General features: G+C 44.8%; 1 protein-coding gene and 1 long non-coding RNA gene across 2 annotated transcripts; one reads left to right on the plus strand and one right to left on the minus strand.

Moving 5' to 3' along the window:
- Positions 1-477: 477 nt before the first annotated feature.
- Positions 478-2,296, plus strand: LOC114010907 (uncharacterized). Its single transcript, XR_003552604.2, has 2 exons — positions 478-1,058; positions 1,893-2,296. It is a non-coding gene; the product is annotated as an uncharacterized LOC114010907 (long non-coding RNA).
- PDE6B (phosphodiesterase 6B) lies at positions 1,065-24,731 on the minus strand. Its single transcript, XM_005232829.4, has 22 exons — positions 23,903-24,731; positions 21,469-21,621; positions 21,035-21,124; positions 18,473-18,613; positions 17,355-17,429; positions 17,199-17,263; positions 16,118-16,184; positions 15,929-15,976; positions 15,598-15,747; positions 14,481-14,624; positions 13,855-13,920; positions 13,085-13,231; positions 11,423-11,530; positions 10,321-10,430; positions 9,217-9,304; positions 8,539-8,639; positions 7,053-7,160; positions 6,224-6,287; positions 5,416-5,490; positions 4,019-4,102; positions 3,599-3,755; positions 1,065-2,360 (listed from the first exon to the last, which is right to left on the minus strand). Exons 1-22 carry the CDS (start codon positions 24,311-24,313, stop codon positions 2,302-2,304), a joined length of 2,511 nt encoding a protein of 836 aa, XP_005232886.1. The 5' UTR covers positions 24,314-24,731; the 3' UTR covers positions 1,065-2,301.
- Between the last annotated feature and the right edge of the window lie 1,237 nt (positions 24,732-25,968).

The following is a 25,968-nucleotide window of genomic DNA, read 5'->3' on the forward strand; positions in this document are numbered from 1 at the left end:
GCCGCCCATCTTTCCCCTCGGCGTAGAGGCTGCCGATGGCTGTGCAGCAGGGGCGCAATTCCTGCGCAGAAGACAGGCAGGAACTCTGCAGCCACTGCGAGGAAGCTGCACGGAAAAGTTTTACCCACAGGCTGTATCCTACCAGAAACAGAGTGCAGGAGGAAAATAAAAGGAAAATGAAAGGTGTTGGCATGCTGTTTCTGCTGCTGCCTTCTGATTGCTGCGTGTGGCTTCCCAGCGCGAAGTGGGACGCGGGCAGCTGCGACCTGTGACCGCCGCCCGACAGGCGCCTCGCCGCAGGACAGCCGGGGGCGGCCGCGCATCCTGCGCTGCCGGGCGGCGCAGCTGCCGCCATGGAACGGGGAGGCAGGACCCGGTGGGGAGGGACAGGGGCGCGGCTGGCCCGTCCCCCCGGCGGGGCACAGCGTCCTGCGCGCGGCACGCACGGGCGAGGTCCCCGCTGCAGGACCCTCCGGCTCCCACGGGAGAGGTCCGTCCTTGAGAGACACCCCGTCCCCTGGCGCAGCACCCCGCAGGGCCGGGGGCTCCGCTCCGCTCCGCACGGCGCGTGGTGCCCCTGGGGCCGCGCGGCAGCACGCGGCACACCCGCCCCGATGCGGGAGGCGGGGGCGCAGGGCGGGCGGCACAGCCCCGCAGCCCGGCTGGAGCGCGCCGCGTGGGCCACCCCGCGCAGGACCACTAGCCCCCTGGCTTTATCTCCCGGACGGTGCTTGAGGGCGCAGGGAGCTTTTGTCAGCATTGCGGTGTAGCGCCCGCCGTGGTCTGTGAAAGCCCCTTGCAATATGTGGACCTTGTGGCGGTTTTCGCGCTGAAAAAATACTTGACTTCAAATGCTGTATGAGGAAAGCCTCCTACGTAGCTCTTGATGAAACTGACACAAAGCACGAAGCCGTTACTAGTGGCAGGTTTAGCTTTCGTGCAAGCAGACGGGTCTCGGTGTTTTCCTGAAAGACAACTTGCTGCTCGCAGAACTGCTGCATAGTGACAGAGGACTGCATTGTGCGTACCGCGCTGAGACACGGATAAATGATCACCAGGTATCACCACAGCTCTAGTTTTCCTTTTACTTGCAGTATTTTTGTGATGCAAAACAAGATACTGAAGGGTAAAAGTACTGAAGGTAGTGGGAGTAACAGAAGAAGAAAATCCCCAGCAAAACAGATCTCCAAACACTTAAAAAAATAAGAGAGAGAGAGAGAGAGAGAGAGAGAGAGAGAGGAGTAGAGAAGGGTGTCTCTACTGCTACAAGAGTGTAATTGTGTGTTCTAATATGGTCACATAAATAAACATGAAAACTAACTTTCATCTCAAATAAAAGAGTACAAGTCATCAGTCTTTCAAAGTCTGGAGGGGAATCTAAAAACCAGACATCTCAGAACAGGAAAAGTAAAGGAAGGAGGGCTGGTACTGATTGAAAGGGGATTAAATAATGTTAAATAACATTGGCATTATGAGGCAAAACAGAACAAATTTAGGAGATGCCACAATTCAGGTTGCTTGGGTAACTGTAAATGGAACTGTGATGAGTAAAGATAACACTGTCTTCTTACAGTCACGTGTTACAGAGCAAAGCCTTGGTTAGCGCCCAGCGTGGATCCTGCTTGTGCAGACAGCAGCTACTGAGTGTTGCACAAATGGCTCCACGCCTTAGAGCAGCAACCTATTCAAATTCTTGAACTGAGTGCAGAACTATTCTCTCAGTCAGTGTTTCTTGGATTTACATGGAATTGTAACTTTTTAGAGCAGTTTGAAGGTTTACTATGGCCAGATTTCATGCTTTATCTTTGTTCCTACCCACAGATTTCTTTCTGATATCCTGACAGATGAAGGCTTAGATATGATAAAATTGTCTCTTTTTTGCTACTCTGCAGGCTCTGATTGCATGCACTGTCAATCACACAGGGTTGTGTGGAGCTGGATATGAGTTCAACTGGGTCCAACAGCTTTTGGGGGAAGAAGTGTTTCAGTGCAGGAGAAATGCTCTTCCATTGTCATGCAGCCTGATTTATTGGGCCAAATGTTGTTCTGACTTGCCATATGCCATCTGACATCAGGTGCACTAAATGGAGCAAGAGAGAACACAGAACGGGCTCCTCACCATCAGGAAGAGATGCAATTAAGGCAAACGAGATGTAGCCCTTCCCTGGTTGGTTGTAAGCCTAATTAAAGTAGCAGAACAGTCCAATCAGGAATATATCTGTATTGACATGATTATTGGGTTTTTAAAAAAAAACATGGGCATTCTCATTTTGGGTGGCATATATTGCATCGATAATAGGTCTAAAGTATGCTACAGGTTTTGGAAGCTGGAGCTGTTCCTCCATTACAGGTTATTCCATCTGCCATATAAAAAGAAACACAGAATTAGAGGCACAGTCATAAATGTCCTTCTCAGTCATTAGAGGAGACTTTAGCACTATTAAGTTATCCAGTGATCAATGTAGGTCATACCTATAGTACCCATATCTAAGGCTGGCTGCTGTGCAAAGTAATCATACACGTAAGGCTGCTTGGAAAAAGTGTTTTAGAGTTAGTAGATACTTTCCTCATTTAACTACCTATTACTCAGTCAAGAAATAATTCTTCAGAAATTTTCCAAATCATAGCTAAAGCACTTACTTTTGATATTTGAAGTTAATTGCTATTAATTAAACAGAGATAAGACATCTAGATGGCTCTAATATGTTCTAAACTGTATCTGAGGAAGGCCCACCCCATGGGCTGTTGGGATTTTGGGCCCAAAAAGGGGACCAAAGGAGACTTCAGATGCAGTTGCTGTGGAGTAGAGGCACCAAATTCTAACAGTTCTTTGCTCAGACACTTGGGAGAGGCCAGGAGAGCCTTCTGCTTCCACCTGCTTGCAAGCCAAATGGTTCCCAAGGCTATCAAACAAGCTTTCATTAAATGCCCACTGCAGCTGATAAATTTCAGTGCTACCCAGTCTGGGCCCGCAGAAGAAGAAAAATGGATTTGACCAAAATAAATCGCTACTAGGTACTACTACTGCTGTGTGCTTCTAGGTAGTACCTAATCTAAAAATCTAATCTGGTAGTAGTAGATTAGGTAGTACCCCTAATATATATTAAAAAAAAAAAGGCAAAAAAAAAAAAAAAAGCTAGGAACAGGATGAACTGTAATTCCTTAAGTGTTCTCCCTAGGAGTGTGTTAGTTTTTCTTAACTTCTGCATCATGACCTGTGGAACAACACATCAGCCACAGCCCCTGCATACAAGGGGATGTCTCCCTGCTGTTTTCCAGGGACATATACATATATATATATATACTGCAAAGGACTTTCTATGGCCCCCAGCTGCACGAGTGCTCATGCTGCAAGTAGTCTCGCTAGTTTCTCAGGCACTAGTTCCTGGTCATTTGAACAGGTGGCCTTTTTGGCAGCCTGTCATGGTGTCAGGTTTGAAGACAAGGTGTCTTCAGCTTTGCCAGTGGAGCAAGACTGTGGAAACCTGTTCTGGGCATCTGACTATGTTCCATGTCAGCAAAGCCTGCTGCAGATCTGGGAGAGTATCACATGAATGTGTTTTTGAATGAGGAAGAAAAGCTAAGCATTGTTTCTGACCTTTCCTTGCAGCCATCTTCTCTTCCTCTTTTTTCTTCTCTTCCTCCAGAGCTTTCATTTTTTCATCGTACTCATCAGCACGGGTCTTCCACTCATTTCTGTTGTTCAGCAGCCCATCAAGCATAGGCTGAATTTCCTCATGGAAACGGGAGAATTCCTAGCCAAAACACATCCATCAGTGCAATGCAACACAGAGGCAGTACTTGTCCATCACACCTGAGGACGGACCCTGACTTCTGGCCTCCCAGCCTGGCTCATGCAGGGAAAGCATTAATGGCATTAACAGGGACCATGCTGCAATGCTCTGGAGAGGGGCAGCTGTTGTCTCCTCTGCCTGTCCCTCCCCCATGAGTTGTTCTGCTTTACCAGGACTTACTCATCCCAAGAAGGTTGGGGTGTGCAAGGGCGTGCTTTGCTTACCTTATAGACAAACGTACACACAAAGTCAATGAAACCCACTTGAAGTTTTGGAAGCTCAGCAGCTTTCCTCCGGTCCATCATGGGCTGTGGGAGGACACAAGTTGACCATGATTTATGAGAACTGTTCATTGAAAAACACACCTCTGCTTTCTCCCCAAAACTGCCTTGTGGTGTCAGTCTGGCAGTGCTGCCATGCTGTCCATAAAGGCTGTCTGTCACAGCCCTCTTCCTCCACTGCAGGACAGTGACATGAGCTCATCTCCTTTGCCATTTTAGCAGAAATTTTAGACAGCTCTTTCAATGTTTATGGATAGGGAGGAGGACAGAGAGATTTTCCCTTGTGCCTGTCAACCAGATGCCTGAGGGCAGGTTTGTGTTATAAAGTACTGAAAAAGTTTTCAATTCTCTAAAGTGTAGCTGAGCATGAAATTACATGCTTATAAGGCCTTGTTGCTTAGTATATCATTTGTGATGCCTCTGTGGATAGAGTGTGTGTGTGAAAGTCTACTTAAAAAAACCCCAAACCACACAGCTGGAGACCACATCAAGGAATGACTCCTTGTAGAGGAATTATAGAGGACTGTATGAAAAATTTATTTGTAAAAAGGTTGTAATGATTGTTAAAAACATAAGGTATGAAATGTTAAGAAAAAAAAGGGGGAATTGTAGAGGAATGAAGCTGGGTTAATTATCATCGATAAAATACAGCTGTGGGCTGGCTTCAGGGGTGGTGGGTTGGCTGATGTGGATAAGGTGCAGCTGTGGCTGGTTCTGTTAAGTGGTTGGGCAGCCAAGGAAAAGGGAGGAGGAAGAAGCAGAGAGAGAACACGTGCTCTGAATGAGGAGAGACTAGGAGAAGGCAGCAGAGGGACTGGCATTAAGAGTGTGCTGGTATGAGATGGTAAAAGACCTTGTTGCAGCTTGATAGTTTTGAGAGTGCTGTGACAACTCCTGGCTCTTTCAATGCCAAATTTGTTATCATAGCAGAAAAGACATTTAAAGAAACACTGCTTTAATGCACTTCCAATTACCAGAATTAATTTCTGGATGCTACAAAGCTTGTGTTTGTAGTTTTTATTAGAAACTCAGCTTTTCTCTACAATGTATGTATTTCATCTTCAATTTTTCTATAAGGGACCAGCACAAAGTCTCCAGGGGGACAGTCACTCCTCACTGGTTCACAGCCACTGAGACCCCTCTAACTATATGGAGAACTGGACAAGAGGGTCTGTCACAGAGGGTCTTCCCTAGCCGGGTACCTACTTTTCCAATGGATTTTGGCAGGCAGAGTGATTTCAGAAAGGCTCCCAGTGCTCTGAGAGCAGCATTGCTTGTGGTAAGTCTCTGCCAAGACTTGCTGTCTGAACTGAACTGTCTGGTTCTTGCATGGTACTTACAATAGGCTGCTGCTGAAGGACACTGATTTCTAAGTCTCCTTGCTCCCAGAACTCAGCTGCTACCAGGAGAGCTACCTACATTGCCAAGGAGGGAAAAAGAAAAGTTAGCACTAACATCGACTTTATAACTTCATGCACTTCAGGTCTCCACCATGAAGTAAATCATCTAGCCCCACTGTTGCTTTGTGCCCGACCCCAGCACCAGCCTTTCTCCTGGGAAGGGCAGCAGTGGCAATGGGATTGCACCCATGTAGTGACAGCTCGACAACCTTATTGCATGGGAGCTCATTAGTCCACTGCTCATCTATGAAGAAATATTTCCATTGTGTCCCCCTCAAGGATTTGCCTCTCGGTCACAGTTGTGGCTGCCTATTATGATTTTCTCAGTTGTCCTTTCTCCATGCTGAACAGGAAGGTGGGTTTTATTTCTTTTATCCTCCTTTAAGTTAATGTTTCTTACTTAGCAATTGCTCAAGTACAGTTCTGGAGGGAACTCCTAAAGGAAATCAAACAACTGAGCAAACATCAACCCATATGTTATATGCAAAAAACCCCTCACTGTAACCCAAGAAGCTAAATACTTGGGGTGGGGTGGCGGGTGTCTTTTCTTTTTTGGTAAACATAAATTTTCTACAGAATTCCCAACTACAATCTTTAAAGATTGGTTTATCCATCAAAACCATAGTTATTCTAAAGTCCTTTTTGTAGTTTTGGTAGAAGGCTCTGATTCAGCTTCCAGGCAGCTTGAGAAACTGCACTACTTTGAAATATAAGCTAGAGAAATCTAACAGTATATCAAGCACCTGACCTTACTCTGGACTTCCCAAGGCTTTGTGATTGCTGACAAATCACAGGCAGTCATCATCATGGCCCTAGAAACAGGAAAGAAAACAGTTCTTTTCTACAGCCTGCACCCTACTTCTTGCAGGCTCAGGATGCTCACCCCCCAGTACTGTGGCAGGTATCCCCCAGGCCCGGCTGAAAGAGGGAATGATAGGTTGCTCTAACATCCTTGGCTCTGGCTGGGACACCATCAAGGATTGCTCTCCTGATTAAAATGGATTTATGCTAGGGAATTTTTTGCTTCTGGCACTAAGATGTTTGCTGCTTTAGTCATTGCTGGGCTGAACTTTTTGACTCTGGAGTAACACTTCTGGCTCCCTCACGGACGTGTAGCAATGCAGACCGCAGCGAAGCTGTGGGTACACTTCATCACTAGTGCAAAGCGTCCTGCAAAGCATCTGTCCGGTCACAACAGCAGCATTGTGCAATCCAGATTGGTTGCTGCTGGGAAGAACAACTAATGGATTGTATTCCTGTAGGTCTATGGCAGATCTGCCATTGCAGCCTTCCCCTGTTTGTGGCCTACAGGGCAGTCTTCTAGGACTATATGGCCAGAAGGTATCCTGCATCTTGTTAGGGGTATATGGACAGAAGGACACTCCAAAATCAGTCACTTACCTGGATGAAGAACCACTTTAAGCTTTATTCCCTGTTTCCCTGCTTCTCCAGAACATCAGATTTGAGTGGGTAGCAGTGTATCCCATGCTGATTTTGCACTAAGTGCAGCACAAGGCATGTTCTGGAGCTCTCACCAGGGGACCAGGTCACTAACCTTTCCCGAGCTGATTACTCACATGACAACCTCTTTCTTTGTTGTCTCCAGAGACAGGTATTCAGTCCAGGCAGTTGTGCTATCGTAGGTCTTGGACTCATCAACGATCTTTTGAAACATTGTTCTCTTTCTTTGGGGGAGGGAAAAAAAAAGAAAAAGCTCCAAAACAAGGAAACAAATGTGTTAAAAACAGATGGCTGATGCTGGTATTGACAACCCTTCCAGGAGGGTTTCCAATAGTTGCTATCCTGGCATTTATGTCCTCAAGGAAGCCCCCAGCAAAACTTAGTAGTCACCTGCTTCTCTTAAGTAGGGAAGACTATTGTAAATGCCTTAAAAATATGTATCATGGTGAGACATGAGCAGGAACTTGGAAGTATGAGCTACTGCAACGTATCAGCTAAGAAATTCTTTCACCTTTGCTGCCAGCACAAGGCAGCTTTTCCCATAAATGTTGAGCAAACTGCAGAAACCTAGAGCTGGCTGGATTTGTAAATCTACCTGAGTTTACATATTTAATCTGACCTTGTTAACCTTGTTTATATACCTAAATATATGCAGCAAATTCTGGGGAAGGGTTTATACACAACATACTCATGTGTTGCGTGGTGTGAAATCTGGAAAAATCTGCTGTTTCCATGGTAGCAGAGAAGACATTTAGGACAGATTCACAAAGTGACTTTCATACATGTTCTGTCTCTATGATTTTGCCTGGGTCTGATCTCAACCAAGCTTTTGCTTTCAGACCATGGACCAAGGAGGGCAAAGACCAGTTTGTTCTCATCTGGTAAGGAAGTGGTGGTATCTGCTCCCATATAGCCACCCTACCTTTGGAGTAAGAGGACCAGCTATTTCACCCTCCCTCATATTCCTCTATTGTGGACTGTTTATATTTTGCGTAATCACTCTTCAGTGCAAAACACAGAAGCAGTCTCTGGTCTCAGCACTGTACTTCGAAGCACATTTTGAAAGCTCCTTGCTAATTAGGAAGCCATACATTGTTGAATTCCAGACTTAGGTCTCAGGAACTCAGTGCATGCTGCTCCAACGTTCGGCATTTTTGGCTTTTGGATGTGCAATAGACTATGAACTGGATATTCACCTACAAAGGACCGGTTGTTATTTGGGTTGTGCTGCTCTCCCAGAAAAATTAATGTAGCCCTGGCCAGGCCATTTTGCCATTCATGAGTATTTTTAGCGCTGAAGTCCTAGGTAAGATAAAAATGAAACATCTCTTTCTATTGCGGGGTCATATAGCACTGCCTTGTTGGAAAGAGGGTTAAAAAGTCACATATGTGATCTAATGAGTAAATGTTCAAAATTCTTTTGAGCAATTTGAGTTCTCTCCACCAGCTCTAATGTCATTATTAAAGGCAGCCTCCCAGAGGCAGCGTCTGTGGAAAGGATTGCTGCATGGGGGAGCTCTGAGAGCAAAGCTCCACGTTTTGCCTTTGTAAAGTACTAGCTGCTTGCTGCCCTTCACACATCGAGTAATGTGACCAACTTACTTGAAGTAGAGTGCCAGGTCTGTTGCTATAATGGCAATGTCCATCAAGTGGATCACGTGCTCATGCTGCCTGCGGTTGAGGTTCTGACATATATTCAGCGACTGAAAAGCAAAGCAAAGGGAGCTGCAAAATCCAAGCACTGTAATGTGAGTTCCTGGCCATCACCATCTCCCTTTCTCAAATGTGCTTGTTTGTTTTTTTTAATAGCTTCAGCTTGAGCCCCTAAGGCTCAAGTGTTGTCAGCCCTGACCACTGTGTTGGTGCCTTGTCTCCCCTTTTGTTCATTGAAGAGGGTCAGGGTCCTGAAGCTTGTTACACAGTGTGTGCCCAAACCCTGGCCCCCAGCCCCAGGGCAAATTTGCCTGAAATTGAAAGTTGGCTGGGGGAGTGGTGCCACCCTTGACCCTGTCAGAGATGCTCACAGGAGGACAATCCTGTATGTAACATATTTCTGTAGAGACAATGATATGACTTCTGAAGAAATCAAGTCATGCATTTAGGAAACCCATGTGTTTTGACCCTGGGTGAGCATAGAGTAGTTGGGGAGTGAGGCAGCTGCAGTTCCTCAGGTGTTCAAACCAGAGAAAGGTCTTGTGCTAAGCTGACAGCTCTGTTGTTGCTGAAAAACTTCCTTGAAAGTAAATTATTCATGTCCTTACATTACAGTTCATTACCAACCTCTTCAGAGAGCAAGAATTTTCCAAATTCCAAGTGATGTCTCTCTAAAATTGAGGATCCATGAAGCTTAGCTAGAGGATTTTGAGATCTGGTTGCATAAAGGAAAAATTAAAGATGTTAGTGCAACACTTAAAAATATAGATAAGTGCCTCATTTTGTATTTACTTTTGTCACACACACAAGTTCAACACATATTAGAAGGCCTAGGAGTAATGCTTTTAATAGCTAATGACTTCAGTCTAGTAAAAGACTTCTGTGACACTGCTAATAACACTTTATAACAGTCTTACAACTACAGACTTCACCCAAAAAGTTGTTTATTACTGGACTCTTACTACTCAGCATAGCAAGCTTGTTTCATTCCTGAATAACCACATGTTGATACCTAGTAACAGGAACAGAAAAAACAGTGGTCCTTGGACACTGTCCTAGCTGAAAAGCAAGACCGTTTTTATATTCAAAACACCAACCACCTTCATTTATATTTCCCCAAAGCTTCAGAAAACAGCAAGACTATATAGCCAGCAAGCATTGCAGAAGAACTGTGATCTGACACTACTTTAAGTGAGACAGAGTCTTGACTGGTCAGTGAAATCATGCAATTGTTTTTCTGTAACGAGTAGCTACCTATTGAGAGCAGGACCCTCGCACTCACAGGTGCTTTGTTTCTGCAGGTGGTGAGGGCAGTGCCATGATACCATAGATACCAGTATCTTCATAGACACCTTCCAGCAAAAAGTAGGTTTCTTATGTCCAGGATGCTCCTGGTGGCATCCTGAGCCTCCTATGATGCTCAGGCTACTAAATGCCTGCTCTGTACTTGTTCCACCCTGTAACGGTAATGTAGAGTGTTGTTTTAACCAAAGGACGTTTGCCAGGACATAAAGAAAACCCCAGAGAGCACCGCAAAATTTCAGCTTCCCCTCTGGCCAAAGTGTAAGCCCAAGTGTTGTAGCAAGCTGAAAAGCAAGGCTATTTGCAAAAGGAAGGTTGTTACATCTGTGTATAAACCAGACCTGTACAGGGGTTTGGTGTGATCACAGCTTGATTGCACTCCATGTAAGAGCAACAGTAAATAGTTTGGAGTGATCGGAAAGTGCTTACTTCATTTGGTAAAGGTTGTTGGTTCCCCTGTGGTCAATGTCATGGCACAAAGCAGCAGTTACCATTGCAAGGGCTTCGAGGTCTGTGTAGTAACGCTTCAGTTTGCCAGTCTGGAGGGTAAGAATTTGCATGTCATCTGTCAGTATCTCTTACAGGAAAGGGTAGTGAGTTGTGGTGGCTCTGTGCTGGGCATCTCCTCGCTGGAACAGTCCAGGAGAACTGAAAACACTTGTGAAGCTGAATGCAATACACAGTACACTTAGGTTAAAATGGGGAAGCAGTTGGAAACAAAAGGTTTCAGACTCAGGTGGGCATGCATGTCATGCATATGTGCTTGATTCCCACCTCTGATGCTGGCTACCCACTGCTATAGTGGTGCCCTAGGGACACCCAGGTCCTCATAAGCACCCCTCCAGTCACTGAACACAAAGTACTTTGCAAAGCGGCTCTGCATCTTTCTGGGCAATGGGTTCTCAAAGCTGAATTGCCCAAAGGATTGTCTGGGGGTGGGAGGCTTAATTCTGCTGCCAGCTGTGTGGGCCATACTGCCTGCACCGGGTCCTGGTGCTGGTCCATCCCTGGTGTGGAGCAGTGGTCTGACACCATTTTTTCTTGTTGAGCCACCTGTTGCCCTGACAGCCTGTGAGAAATGGCACTTGCCACATCCACAGTAGCAGCAGAATCACACTGGTGCCTGTTCTGGCTGGAAATGGAAAGTGTGAGGTTGCCTCCAGCCCAGCCAACTGACTTCAGTCTGGCTCTTACTGCCAGAAACTACTGGAGGAAGGAAAGTCCTGTAGTGTGTCTCCCCTACCCTGCAGAAGGATATAATCTGGAGGCTATTCAACACCGTACATGTCTGTACCTATGAGAATTAAAGCACTCCATACACTGTGCAGTGTTGGCCATGGCTTTAAGTGTAAGGCAAGGACTGCCCCTTCAGAGAAATGGAGAGCTCATTTAGCAGGACCTGTGCGAGGAGTGGCAAACTTTTATCCTACATCAGGATTCAAAGGGAACCCTGCATATCTCCAGGGTGCAACAGAAGATGTTCTGTAAATAAAGCCAAGCCACAGAATTAACTGGGGTGGTGTTACCTTACCATCAGGAGCGTGAACATGGTCTGTGCGACATTGAAGCCATGGCGCCAGTTGTGATAAGTTATCTTCCGGTAGCCTTTGCTGACAGAGTACACAAACCTTACCAGAACCTGCAAAGAGGGGAAGAGAAAGTCAGTTTGTGTGATGAGGCTGCAATAAAGACCACAGAGAACTCATGGATGAAGTTCTGACCAGTTCTACAGACATGGCCCCAAAAAGGAATCAGAAGCTTTAATATCATCAGGCTTCCCTGACAGTGTTTTTATAGTAAAGCCTAGTGGACAGCTAACAGGGACACTAAAATTAATATCTTTCTCTTTTCTTTTCTTTTTGAAAGAAAAATAAAAACACAGAGATGTCTGTGAGGGAAACAAGAAAAACCAATGTCTACAGGAAAGGAGTTTTCATCCTAGTGTTTATGAATTTATGGAATTTTTGTACTTCTTTATGTTGTCACTAGTAAGATTTGTCCCTCCCACGTCTTGTGATTTAGTAATACTGATACTTTTCTTCAAGGGGTATGGCTCCATAGTTGTAGAGATAGGTGATGTTTATATCACTTAAACAATTACAATATAGGGCATTAAATAACCAACTGTTTTACTCTATCCTAGTCAAAAATAGGAAAGTATTCTACTTCTCCATGTGTACTACCTCTTGTAGCTATGTAGGTTTTCTCATTAGAGAGCAAATTAATCATGGAGGAGTATTCATTTTTAAAAATCTCAGCTTCTCAGAGTGGCAGCAAAGAATGACTACTTTTCACACCTGTATCAGGGGTTAGTTGTTCCAGAGTAGATGTTTTGAGTACTTTTTGACATTGACTTGCTATAAGTAAGAAGCACAGAAATAATTCCCGTTCAGAGCCCTTTACTCCCTTCTACCGCCCAACCCGCCTCCCCGGAGTGAAAACTCTTCCTGCAGTTTCCTCCAGATCCCACTAGATGGGAACAAACCTCACATGATGTGCTGAGAAATCCCCTGGGGAGCAGCAAAGCTGCTGAAGTGCCAGATTCACAATTCCTACAGGGGCTTAGACTGTGGCAAAACCCGTGAACTTGCACATCAGGTGCTACGGGGTCCTTGTTCCCGCAGGGTCACACCACTCCTGTCACCAGCAGTCAGGAAACTGGTACCAGCTGCACCAAATGAAGGCACATATGTCTTCACAGAGCAAAGAAAAGCAGAGTGACCTGCCACTGTGGGTTGCAGCATATGTTGGCTGAAAGCTATTGGGTACATACTATACAAACGAAACACGCGCACAATTATGCACTGTCCCGTGTTGCACCTGGAAACTGTACTATTACACTCCGGCTGTGAGTGGCATTAGACACACGAAGTGCAAGCAATTTTTTGCATGGTGTAGCCTCCATCTATATAGACCTGATAGCAAACCCACACCTGTAGCAGACAGTGCAGAGCAGAAGAGGCCAGCTTCACACTCCAAACCCACAAACAGCGACCAGGGGCTTTGAGAGGGGTGTTCCCTGCCCTCGGCAGGGCTAGGGGCTCAGAACACACACCCCTCTCCCTGCAAGCTCCCATGAACCCAGGCCTCCAGCCCCTCCATGAGCTGCACAGGGCATGCATGGGGACCTCAGCCATGTGGCAAGTCTGCTGGCCATCCAGGACAGGAGTCCCTCGGTGTTGTCAACTCCTACCTCCTGTGGGATCTGGAACTTTTTCACCACACCGAGTTCATAGTACATCTGAATGCCGCACTTCACCAGCTCTAGCTCGGTGCAGTCAAAATCAGAAAACCTGAACTCATAGATTTCGAACTTGGTGGGTCCTGGGAGTTCTTCTTTCTGTAAGAGAGGTGGGATAGTTTGTTGCTGCACTACTTATGCCATCCCTAGAAACACCTAGAACGGGTTTTGCTTAATAAAAATTTTACAGTTTGGTACTGCTGGAAGCTTTTCTTTTTAGAATATAACACACAAATAGACTGAAATGCAGCTTCTCATGATAACCCTGTTAGCAGGGCAAGAGGGAGGGGCATTTTTGGTCAAGTGCCAGATATATTGCTTGTTTTCTCTTAAGCACTTTTCTTGTTGATATGATATAGTTTGAAGACTCCAAACTTGACAGGTCTTACAGGAGAAGACTTACAGCTCTCCATATTTACTCTGGAGAACAAAATGCGTGACAAGTCAAGGTGACTGACATGTTTCCAGATGGACTTTGAAACTCTTGAGATAAAGTGGCAGAGAGCAGGTACTCCCTGGGAGCTGGGGAAGGCATTCGCTGCCACCTGATACTAATGTCAAACTCGCATGGCAGAGGAGGGCAGGGTATGCTTTGCCTTCACCCTTCACCAGGTGCCTTGTGAATGTGTACCACTGTGCCAGCACAGGAAACTCTTTCCTGCGTCCACCCAGGCAATATTTGTTTGCCAGGGCTGCCCATTCCAGTGGTACATTGCTCTTACCAGGATGCTTGCCAGCTCTTCTTCCTCACACTCACTTGGCTCCTTCCCCAGCTTTTCTCGTGTTGGCTGCAAAGAGCACAGACATGTTAAACTGATGACCGAACCGCACTGGACTTTGCACTGTGCAGCTTTGGGGCAATCTAGGGCAGCTCCCATACGGAAGCTGTTTTTCTCTTGGACCTTTCTTCTACTTCTGGTCTCTCAACCCATTCTTCCAGGCAAAATGTTCTCCTTATCCTTGACTTTGGTTTGTGTTTCCCCCACTTGCAAATGTCCTCCTAGAGACAGTGTCCCAGCTGGGTCCTCTTACCTCCATATCCTCTGCACTAAGGAGGTTTTGGGGAATAAATTGGCTCCTCTTCCACTCCCACAGCCCTGCCCTGAGCAGCACCTGCATAAGCCCACCTCCAGGGCTGCCTTTGCTGATGAAATTGGAAAGCACACAGTGCACAAAAACTTGTTCTGCTACTGTGCAATAGCTGGGGCTCCGGGTGCTGCCTCATCTCATGCCTCAGGCATGATGACTGTGAGCATTTCTGAGGGATGTGAGGCCTGTGTCTGTGCCTGAAGTGATGGGCCAGACACCCATCACGCTTGGGGGTGTGCTGTATGTTGTGAGGCATTACCAGAATTTCTTGGATTTCATCCTTGTCACATTTCACATGGTAGAGCACCATGTCCTGAGCAATGTCCTTCCGGTTCTCCAGCTTGTTCATCTTATCGTATGTGTCTGTGTTGAGTACAGACCAACCCAGGAACTGTGTCAAGGACTTGGTGAGGGGAAAAGAAGGAAATGGTGAAATAACCAAAACATCCATTCTTCAAAGACACAGAAATATAACACTGCGTGATATATATATTTAGAAAAACACAAAAGCACCCAGCTGCTACTTGCTCCTCTGCAGAGCAGCTTCCCAGACATTGAATCTGCCTAGGCTTCCAGGGCATCCATTGTGTGGAGATTCATGGACCCTCAGTCCAATTCAGCATATGGAAGGCTGTTTCTCTGTTGTTGCAAGTGTCTCCATGCATGTGGAAAAGCTGGTGTCACAATGGTGACAGCAGTTCAGGAATCCTTGTATCAGGGGAGAGCAAAGTTGTCTCATCATCTTTCACATATGTTCACCCACACCCTGTGTTTGCTCTCAACTTGTTTGCCATCCAGTGGCCTATTCAAACCGATATTTTTTCCCCACAATCTTTTTGTTTGATAAGAAAAATCTTTTTCAGGAAATGCTCTGATTGGTAACAGATGCCAGGAGCTGAATGCCTATGTTGGACTGAAACTAGCATAGCAGCATTTCTAAGAAGCAAGGTCTGTAATTACAGCTGCTGTTACCAGATTCAATAGCTGGCCACCCTTTGTATCTTAGCTACACAGACAATTTCCGTGTAATTTCTCGAGGGAGTTGCCCAGGCATCATGAACCAGCTGTCATGTATGTGAATACAAGTCAGAATCATCGTGTTAGTACATAGTAGCTGCTCATGGCTAGGTGTCTAATCCAAGAATACTGAAACAAAATGAGGCAAACACAGCTGGGCTTCCAAGACTGAAAAAAACCTTGTATTTTGTATAGTTGCTTTCAAAAGCAAAGTTGATTTCAAGCTGATGCATAACACTTCTATAAGCAACGAAGAAACTTAGCCGCAAAACACTGGTGGCTGCTTTGCAGGTGTACAATGAGCAATAGTGACCTCCTCAACCATATGAACTACTTCTAACTGCAGCAAGGAACTGTACCTCCATGAGGGTCTCATCTTGTTCATCAAATGGCTTCCCATCTTTTCTGTTGTAAAATGTGACAACGCCAACTATTTCTTCCTTTTTGTTGACTATTGGCATGGAGAGAACATTTTTGATAGTCCATCCTGATTCATCTAGAGGACCTTCCTTGAAGCAATAGCAAGCAGAAAGACACCATGTACTTAATGTGTTTTCTAAATACATAAGCACTTCCATTTTACATCAAGACTACAGGCTAAAGCAATATTTATGTGCTTAATATCGACTCTAAATTACACTTCTGCAAACTAAGTAGGATCCTTGATGGGACTGGAAGTTTTCACAGTACCTGAAAGTTAAACATCTCATCTGCAGCAGCATTCATAATGTTGCAGATCTAGGGGATTGCACAAAAGGAGAAGTTTTACAATATGGGCAATGAACAGTTTAAATGCCAAAACAAAAAACCTGAATTGAGAACACAGCAGAATTAGCATGACTTCATCTCAGAAAGCTTTAATGAAGCCTAAGTACTTACAAATCCACTTTCAGCCACATAGGTTGGCAGTCCAGTAACTAGTGCCCAGTGATCTGGTGCAGGATTTCTGAATGAAAGAAAAACACATCATAAGGGGAATTAAGGATATATATTTATATATTTACTCAAAAATTATCATGGCACTGAAATGTACCTAGCTGATTATGCAATCCAGGTATTTCACCCTCAGCTACTGAAGCAAAAATTTTTCACATAAGTAAATACTTCTCTTTCAAGGATTTGGTACAGAGTAATTCACAAAATATCATAGTCTGCAGAGATTTAAGAAAAAGTTGTTCCTGGGGGTGAGTGCCATATTTCAGACCTTCAGCACAGGGGAAAATAAAGTTAGATCCTGGCTAAGAGTGTCTACCAGCCTGAACTTTTGAACAATGCTGTACCTAAGCAATGGAGGCCTTTCTCATAACACTTTACACTGACGCAAAGCAGAATGACCAGAACTGGGCAAAACTCCTTAACATCAGATTTGTACAAGACTCCTCTGAAAAATTCAGTGCCAAGAAGAGAGGGTGGTTTTCAGAAAGAGGCAGTCAGTGGGTGTCAAGAGAGGAGGCAAGTCCAGAGGTACAGACAGAGGGGTCAGTGACTGGAGGATAAGAGAGCAGCAAGGAAGCTGGAAGACAAGCAGGAAACAGGAGTGACCATGAGAGGCCAGAAGGGTAGCAGAGGGGTGAGGGGCAGGGCTGGAACAGTGAGTGCCTCAACTCAAGGGCAGCCTGGACGGGCTTACTCACTGACACAGGGAAGGCACCAAGTGATGCCTCAGCCTGGCAAGGAGAGTGGCAAAACCGCAGGCAGTCAAGGTAGTTCACTTCTGCATCTAAAAATAAGCACTGGTTGCCATGACTTCTGGAGTCTGATTTGCAATCCAGGATCCTAATGCCTGGAGGAAATCTGTCCCACAGAAATGTGAGTCAAAGTACCAACTTACATTCTGGCTCTCTTAGTCCTCTATGAGTCCTTTGCATATCTCCTCATCAATGTCTTGAAAAATCATGGGGAACTTCGGTTTTAGCTACACTCTGTGTCAGTACCTAGCACTCAGAAACTGGGAACTTACGGGATGACTTTAATGTCTTCTTTTCCATGTAATATGTAATCAATGACCTTGTAGAAGACTATTTCCTACAAATAAAAAGAAGAGTCGTGTTAAAATTAGTGGTGAGGCAATCCAGTCAGACAGGAGAGAGTTTAAGAAATCTGGTTCTTCACGTACCCTGCCATCTGGGGTGCGAGGTCCTGAGTAGGGGGGGACTTCTCCCAGGAGGACTGGCCACAGGTCAAAAAATTCCTGGTTTTAAAATGAAAGAAGTACTTTTAGAGTAGAAAAGCATATCCTGCCTTGAGCCTCAGAGTAACCACGCTGGTTTTGGTACTGTGTAAACAAGGCCGGACATAATAAGCCCAGTTCAATATTAGGCAGCAGAATGGTATATCTAAATCAGAAAGTGTCAGGTGTATTATATGGCTGTATATAGGTCATATACTGCCTATATACAGGATGCTGCTTCATTCGGTGAACAGCACAGGCTGTACTCACAGAGCAAATGGCTATGTCAACATTTTATGTGTTCTTCATTTTCTGGAGTGATATAGGGCTGATGTACTACTTGCTATCTTGCTAAAGTGGAATATTTTTTTTCTCTTTAGATGGCATTATAATGCTGATCAAAGTAAAGTGCCTTCAGCACACTAATGATCTGTTAATACACCTCTCCACAAGACAGCATGCTATAAAGGCTCTGACAACATGGTGGAGATCAATGTTCATGGTAGCCCCAGTCAGCCTGACCATGGAATAAACAGGCTCCTGTGACAAGGATGCTGTGTAACCCCCACGTAGAGCTTACCCGAGGTGCAAGCAATCAGACCAAATCAGAGCTGCAGAAGTAACTTAGCTTCTGTCAGCTTACTTTCATGAAGCCAAATTTCACCTAAAAGCCTGGATAACATGCACACAGATGAGTCCTTGAGGACGGTGGCTGCTTTGTTGCTGTGGCTTTCCACAGGTATCTCACTATATTTCTGATATCCACAGACTTTGTGAGGCTATGCTTATGTTGCAGGCTTTGACCAGGATTGCCAAGGACATGTTTGCCCTTCCTTAGTCTTCCCAGCCTCTGGCTCCTTCAACAGCTGCTCAAAGCCCCACCCAGCCTGACCTTTAACACTTCATTTGCACAGCTGAATAAAACAATGCCAACCAAAGCATGAATAATGTCTTAAAAGCTAGTTTGCACTTTGGCTGACCCAGTAAAACTCACGTCCACACATCACCCCTTAGTAGATAGCAGCAAAGCAGAAAAGATGTACAACACACAGGTGAACACTCACCTTCTGCTTCGTCATGTCCAGGAGACCTACTGAGTACCGGTCACAGTTCAGGTATGCTCTCACTGTGTAAAAAGCCTTGTGAAACTGTCTCTCAATGTCTGTCAGTTCCTCAAAAACCTTATTAGCTGACCACAACAGCACCTGCAAGATAACATCCAAATAAGTGTAAGCATATCCTCTCCTTGAAAGCTGGGCTTCCCAAATGTGTTTGGAGTAACGAGGCAACAGTTCCTGAAAAGAGTAATAGCAACCTATACTGCAAAGTGCAAAACCATTGCTTATTCACACTGGGAATTACTAGGGAAAGGTGCACTCTGAGGAAGAGTCAGATCATCATGGAGTGCTATTTAAAAGTCCATTTTTAAAAATATAGCATGAAAAAGTAGTATTGCCAGGTAAAAAGATGGCCCCACTTACATTTTATACACATAAGTAAAATCTTGCATCCAAAACCAGTTAACACTAAAAGTGTTGCAAACTCCAGAGGCTGGAGTTGGAAGTATCCGAATTAACACTTTCCTCAAAGCCTTTGCACAGCTGCTTTTTGTGAGCGTCAGCCTAGGATCCTTTTCCTCATCCTGTGCCCCACAGATGTACCCTTAAGAAAGCTGTTGCTATTAGTCTCTTTAATTTGTAAAAATGGAGGATATGCAGCAAATTAGGCAAGTATTTCTCATGGCACAAGGAGGGTCTTTGTAGGCTTAATGGAGAACTTAATCTTTTTCTGCAAAGGTAAGGAAGCCATCTGTGCAATTGCCTAGCTTAGCTGGTGCATGTGTGCCTGTATCTGAGTGTGTGTGCTTTGTTTTCTGAGCCCAGGGAACATGAGGCACAGTGCTTCAGAAGCACTGAGAGCTGCTACCTGACGATGACTGGACCTGTGCTTTGAACAAGAAGTACCGTTACAGAGCCAGAATCAGAAAAAGTGTGTCTCACCTCTTCACTGGCCACTAGTAGATATTTTTAACAATTCTGAGCTGCATCAGTCTGTTTCTAATCCATAAATTGTGACAACTCTGCCACTTCTATAAATTCTGAGGTTTTCAAGTGTCACTGGCCTCTGAGCATCACTCAGATATGATACTGGTTTTGCCATACAAACCATTAGAGGAAAATGAGCAATGGTTTATTTTGACATTTGACAGCATGCAATAATCAGTGCTGAAAGCCACAAGTCCAGACAGGAGGAAGAATGGCCAATTCATAGAAATGTAAAGGAGCCAGGCAAAATGTGCTATATAGCCTTCTGGTAAGACTCTTAAGCAGTACCTAAGCACAAGCAGACTGAACTGTCTTTGCACAAGCCATTTTACTTCAGTATCCCCCAGTCTTTGCACTTGGGATTTGCAAAATCCTAGACCACCTTTGAGAAGGTCATTTGCTCACTTTGTACTTTGGTACTTTTAAGTCTAACACGATGAACCCTATTAACCCTTGCACAGACCTTTAGACCCTGATGGCCAAAGGTCTGCCAATTGAACTGTTGGTACAATTAGAAGTGTGTCTTGCATCTCATTCTCGCATGCTTCCCTTTCTGTGGGATCTGTGGATGCAGCAGTGAAATATGAACACATGACTCTTGGGTTCTGCCCCAGATCAGAGCACCTTGTGGGAGACATTAGATCTTCTACCTCTTGGGGTCTCCACTTTGTCTTCTAGCCCCTTCCTTACTTCCCCCAGTCCTACTGCTAAGGCCTCAACAGGAATAAACCTTCACTAGTTCTACTTTGGTTGAACTACTCAGCATTGCTAGATAGCTATATTAGTTGACCATCATTCATGTTTTTGATAACTGAAAAAATCAGATGAAACACATAACATAATGAATTAATAAGTATAACTGCTGTCCCAAACCTTCTAAAATAAACTTTCATTCTGCATCCATTTTGCTGAAACAGGTGTTTATCCCCCACAGGAACACCCACTGAGACAAGAGCATGGCTGCCCATGAAACATAGATGCAATTTCATGTCCTCTTCAATGACATCCAGTGGACTGCTGCAGAAAGTAATTTCATGGATTCACATCCATCCCAATAAATTTGAGATTATTTTCATAACTCAAGTCATGGAAAAGAATGGTAGCTGAATTGTTTCAATTTAGAATACCCTAAACCCCTCATCTATGTTCAGTTCTACCAAGGCCAATACAACAGGCATATGAGAATCATTTTACTGGCACTAAGAAGAAATTCAACAGCAATTTTAATAGCAGATAAGGAAAAAATGCTACATTCTTGTTTCGGGAAGTCTCTTGGTGCTGCTGGCTGAAGTGGTTAAATGCCCTAAGAGCATTTCATAGTGTCAGTTCAACAAAATGTCTGGAGCTCACTCCTGCTGAAGCTGGTGCCACGGTGTCAGTTCCTGCAGTTCTGCCAAGAGCAGGAGGAAGAGACTAATGCAGGACTCTGGGGAATGAACAGTACCCAAAAGCAGATGAGGGCACTTTTTTCTTTCTGCTCTTCAGGCACAAAGCTTGAAGCAGACCAGCTACATCTCTGAACTCAGAAGAATGCACTCATTTGATTTTAAGATACAGCCCAAGCTGCATTTTCACTCTTACCTGGCCTCTCCGAGTCTCGCAATTGTGAAGATAACTCAAGTGATAAATTTTCAAGTTCAAGGAGGCAAAATTCAGGTACTTCAGAAAAAGCTGAGAAGGCAAACAATGAGATTGAGTCAAAGGCAGTAGCAGCCTCGTGTATACTGGATTTCATAACACCCCTTCAGCAACATCATGGTAATTCACCTGGATAAATGCTTTGCTTTGCTTTGCTTTGCATTGGTGTGAGATGAGGCTTATCCCGCAGTAACTTCCCTGAAAGATTTCTGAGATAAGCATCCTCATAATAAGCCTCTTCTGTTAAAGACTAAGTCCCCTCTAGGGAAATTCACACCAGTGGAGCTTCACTAAAGCAGACATCCCTAGTGTAGAAAAGTCTGTTACTTGGCAAAAGCGACAACTGCTTGACAGAAGCTGAGCTACTGACCACTTACTGTTTCATCAGAGCTGGTGAAGTGTGGGCCGTTCAGCTTATTAATAGCCACAATGACAGCAACTAAATCTTTGCCATTCAAGATGGGTGTTGCAAGGATGCTTTTTGTAGTGTAGTCGGTGAGCTCATCAACAAATGGACTGAACTGGGCACACTGTTCAACAGAGAATTCATAAATTAAGCATTTTCCACAACACCTGTAGTCTTAAAATCAAGTTAAAGCACAACCTCTTGAAGTAAGCTGCCTAAACAAAGTTTTGCTTAAAAAAATACTGTGGAAGAGAAATGAATTAGCAGATAGTTGGACAATATACAGGTGATAAAGCTAGTATCAAGAGAACTGGCTGTGGTTTTTGACTGCAACAAAGGCACTCTTTCACTTTTTGCAGAGATCTTGCAAATCGTAAGATTTAACATATCAGACTCTCTCAGAACAAGGAGGCTCTCCACTGGTCGTTTTCAGATCACTGACATTCTTCATAGTACCTCCTCCACCCTTTCCTCCAGCTTCTCGTTAACACTGCAGTGTGGGTACAGCCAGTTACCACGCAGCACTGTGTAGCCACAGTTTATAAACCAGTACTATCTGGTACAGCCACTGGGAAGTTCACTGATCCTCATTTTGCTTTTGCTTTTGCCTAGGCCCTGAAGCTGCTGTCAGCTTGCAGCCACCATGAAGCTGTCTATCCCTCGTTTCTCTTGAAAGTGTTGTCCCAGGCATTCCCTCCCATGTTGTGCATGGGAAGGTAGATGGTAGGGAAGGCATTCCAATGGAAGGTGCAGCTGGCACCAGCGGTGTATGGTTCCTGGCACTCTCCCCTTGCCCCTGGGAGTCACCCACTCCCTTCTGCCCCAGGAGCATTGTGGCAGCTGTTGCAACGTGCGGATAGCACTGCTGTGGACTGGGCTGCCCAGGGAGCTGCCCATGAGGGCATCACCATTCGGACCACGGGGAGGGTGCTAGGTCATGCTGCAGGGGCAGCGCAGAGAGAACTCGCCCAGTAGTTCCTTATGTGAATATCATTGTCTCCCCAGCCCAAAAGAAAACAAAGCCGAGAAAGGGTAGTAAGGGGAAAGCAGATGGCCCACCACCCTCATCACCTGAGAATAGGGAGTGCAGGGATAGTCTTGCTGACCCAAGATCTTCTCCCTGCTCAGCTGAATAACTTGTCAGCTACAGGTCCCTCTAACTGGGTTAGCAAAAGCCCTTCATCTCTGATCATATTCAGAAGGCTGCACTAGAAAGACTAATCAACTCTAAAGCACCTTTTCCCCATACTTTCCCCACTACTGGCCTTCCCTGCCAATTGGGGTAGACCAAGCACTTAGTCTGTGGGTCTCCTACAAAGGCATTGCCTTATGACAGTGCCTGAAAACACTGGAGATGGAGGGCAGCGCTTGGCTCATAGCACTGAAATTCTTCCATGCTCTTGGAGAAATGCTTGAAGACAGAGAGCTCTGAAAAGTTTAAGTCACATTGTGATGCTTTTCCTCCACTCCTTCCCTGAAAAATCAGCGTGTCAGGATGTTCTGTGGACAGCAAGGAAATTTTTGCTGAAGCGTTTGCATATGCTTGTATTGAGTGACAAATGGATGACAAACAGATGGTCTCTTTGTAACTAGCAAACAATAGATGGAGTAATCCCAAATGCTATATTTGGGTCACATGGATTTTAGTTTTGTATCTATGATTAGAACAAACAGATTGCTGTTGCTGCCATTCAGGTTTACATGTTTCAACCCAGGAGTATGGGGGGTAAATACTGTTATGAAGGCATTAAAATAAAACTTTAAAATTCCTTGAATCCCTCCTGGTATTGCAGCGTGCAGTGCTTTCTGAAAGAGATTTTTTGGTCAAAGTTTGTCATTTGCTGCTTCTGATGTAGATCACCCATAGACAGGTTGCAGTTAACCCACCTGCTCTGAAGTCTGCTCCCTCCAATTGACAAAAATACCTCTAAATGCCCTTGGCCCAAGCTTCATCAGACAGCAGACATTTTCAAATGTCATTTGTGGTGGAAAATCCAATGTAAAGGATTTATTTCTCTTTGCCAGTTATTTATGGAATATAAATATGTGTGGAAAATTCCATGTGTATTCAGTGCAGATCAGACTGTACCTCAGCCTCTCTTCTCTGCTGGACAAGATATGATTTTATTTTTTTCTTTTTAATTAGACAGGCAAGGTGTGACAATGCACTTGTTTTCCAGCATTAACACCTAGTGTAATTAACGTGCTTAGCTTTACCTCACTCCATAAATGAAACTGGAGGCAACTTACAGACTTGCTACTGGTGCTTTCATTTCCACCACACAGCCTTTACACTGCAAGAGGTTTGACCAGCACTGAGATGCCCTGCTACCTCTTGACCCTTTTGTACTAGTAAACATGTGAGCTTTTCTTCTACCGAGTGAATGAACAAATGGCAAACCTACCTCACTGACATCCTTGATGTTCATGGTTTTCTTGGTTTGCGCAACGTAGCCCACAATGCCTATGTCCAACGGATAGACAATCTCACAGTCTGGGGAAACCAGGCATTCCTCCAGGGTGCTTCCCTCTTGGATGTTGAAAAGCCTTGTTGCCAGTTCAGGTGTGCCATTTCTCTGCCTGTACATGAAAAGACTACAGCGGTCAGCGTGAATAAGGGACCTGATTCTTCTCAAGGTCTTGAAAACAACTTTCTCCATGTTGATGCTTTCTTGCATGTCTTGGATCAACTCAAAAAGGATTTCATTCTCATTGTTATCCCAGGACTCTGTTTTTAGTTTCTTCTCAAAGTACTGCTTAGCAAAAGCAGGGTTGCCATCAAGAAACTTCTCCACGTCGTCTTCACTAATGCTCATTGTGAATGCCCTGGGTCTTGTGGTAGGTAGTACTCCAAAAATGTGGTCTGTGCAAACAGCACTCTAGTTTCCGATGTAGTTCCTAAGTTTTCGCAATCGAAGATGTTGCTTCTAGAAGGACCAAGGGTGAGGTAACACTGCAAAGAGAGCTTGTCATCAGGAAGAGGTATTCCTTTATAGTGCCGAAGGTGAGTCTGTGGGAGGACAGATCTTCTCAACCAAACAGATTAGATGACCTCTGCAAGAGCTTTGGGTGAACTTCCTTCTTCTTAATCTAAATGCAAACAAAAACTGAGTATTCACAATATCTGAAAACACTTCTTTCTCTTGAGAAGCAGGACACTTACTGAAACAATTATATTCAGGCAGCAGCAACAGGCAAGAACTGCATCTCCTAACATTGAAATAAGCTCTTTAAAGTCCAATTAAATATATACTGCTTGGGCCTAATCCTTGGCTAACAAGGTGAGCATCTTATTATTTCTGCTCTCCCAGCTCCGTGCAGTAGTAGCAAGTGCATCCATCCTTCACGAAAGTGCACGGTGGTCAGAACAGAAATAGTGAGGTAATGCTACTCTTTCAGGGTTCCCTCTACTATTACATGGTTCTTTGCTGCTGTAAGTGCTGTTCTTAAATGGAAGCACCAATCCTGAATGCTTTAATCCAGGATTTGAACCAAATTTGCAAGGTCTGTGGCATTTTCTTCTTGCTAGCAAGAACCAGGAGAGGAAAACATGCCTCTTAGTTGCATCCCTTTAGGAAGAAATCTGGAGAGCTTCAGGTGGGGCAGCTGGGTTGAAACACTCTGAGGAATCATAGGAACACCTGCAGAAAAAGAAAAAAAAAAAAACCAAACACCAAAACCCCACCACCCAGGAAGGCAGAAAAAAATCCCTCATTGCTGTTAGTGGAGAAAGGGTGGAAATTATGACTGTGAGGGACAGAAGTTGTTTCACATCAGTGAGGCCACTGTGCTGTGCAAACAGCAGGTGAGGGTCAGCATCACACAGAGGGGCAAAATGCGATGGAGGCTACTACTTTTCAGGGAAATTAAACAATATACAAGTGTTTTCATCGGGGGGGGGACAAGGCTAAGTCCCATCCTCCACACTGATGGGAGATAGCCAAGGCTCATCTGCTCAAGGAGTAAAGGTCCAGGCTGCCCATCCCTTTGAGCACTGGCACTACTGCCAGCAGCGGTGCAAACCAGACCAAATGAAAATGTGGGTGCCTGGGAGGACAGTGACAAGAGAAGAAGCTGTGGTGGCAGGGTTAGAAATGCTTATACAGGTGGGTCTGGAGCTCAGGAGGGAAGACAGAAGAGACAGCTTCTGAGCATCCATGTGCACTCCTCAAACAGGAGATGAGCACCATCTCACAAAGGCATGGGAGTATAGTGGAAGGGAGTTGAGAGAGAATTCATTTCAGAAGATTGCAGGTAAACCAGTGGAAACTGAGACAAAGTTCTAGAAATCTACTATTTATAGTTCCATTTTCTCCTTTCCCTCTTTCAGCTCCCTGGATCACAGGAGATGCAGTAGGATGCAGTTGTTGGGTCAACTGGTTGAATGTCTTATGTCTTATTGTGAACATGGCAGAGACTTGCTCTGGTCAGGATATTAAAATAGACTTATTGCTTAAGAAGACTTGGAGAA

The sequence above is a fragment of the Falco peregrinus genome, chromosome Z (genome assembly GCF_023634155.1).
Source record: "Falco peregrinus isolate bFalPer1 chromosome Z, bFalPer1.pri, whole genome shotgun sequence".
NCBI lineage: Eukaryota > Metazoa > Chordata > Aves > Falconiformes > Falconidae > Falco > Falco peregrinus.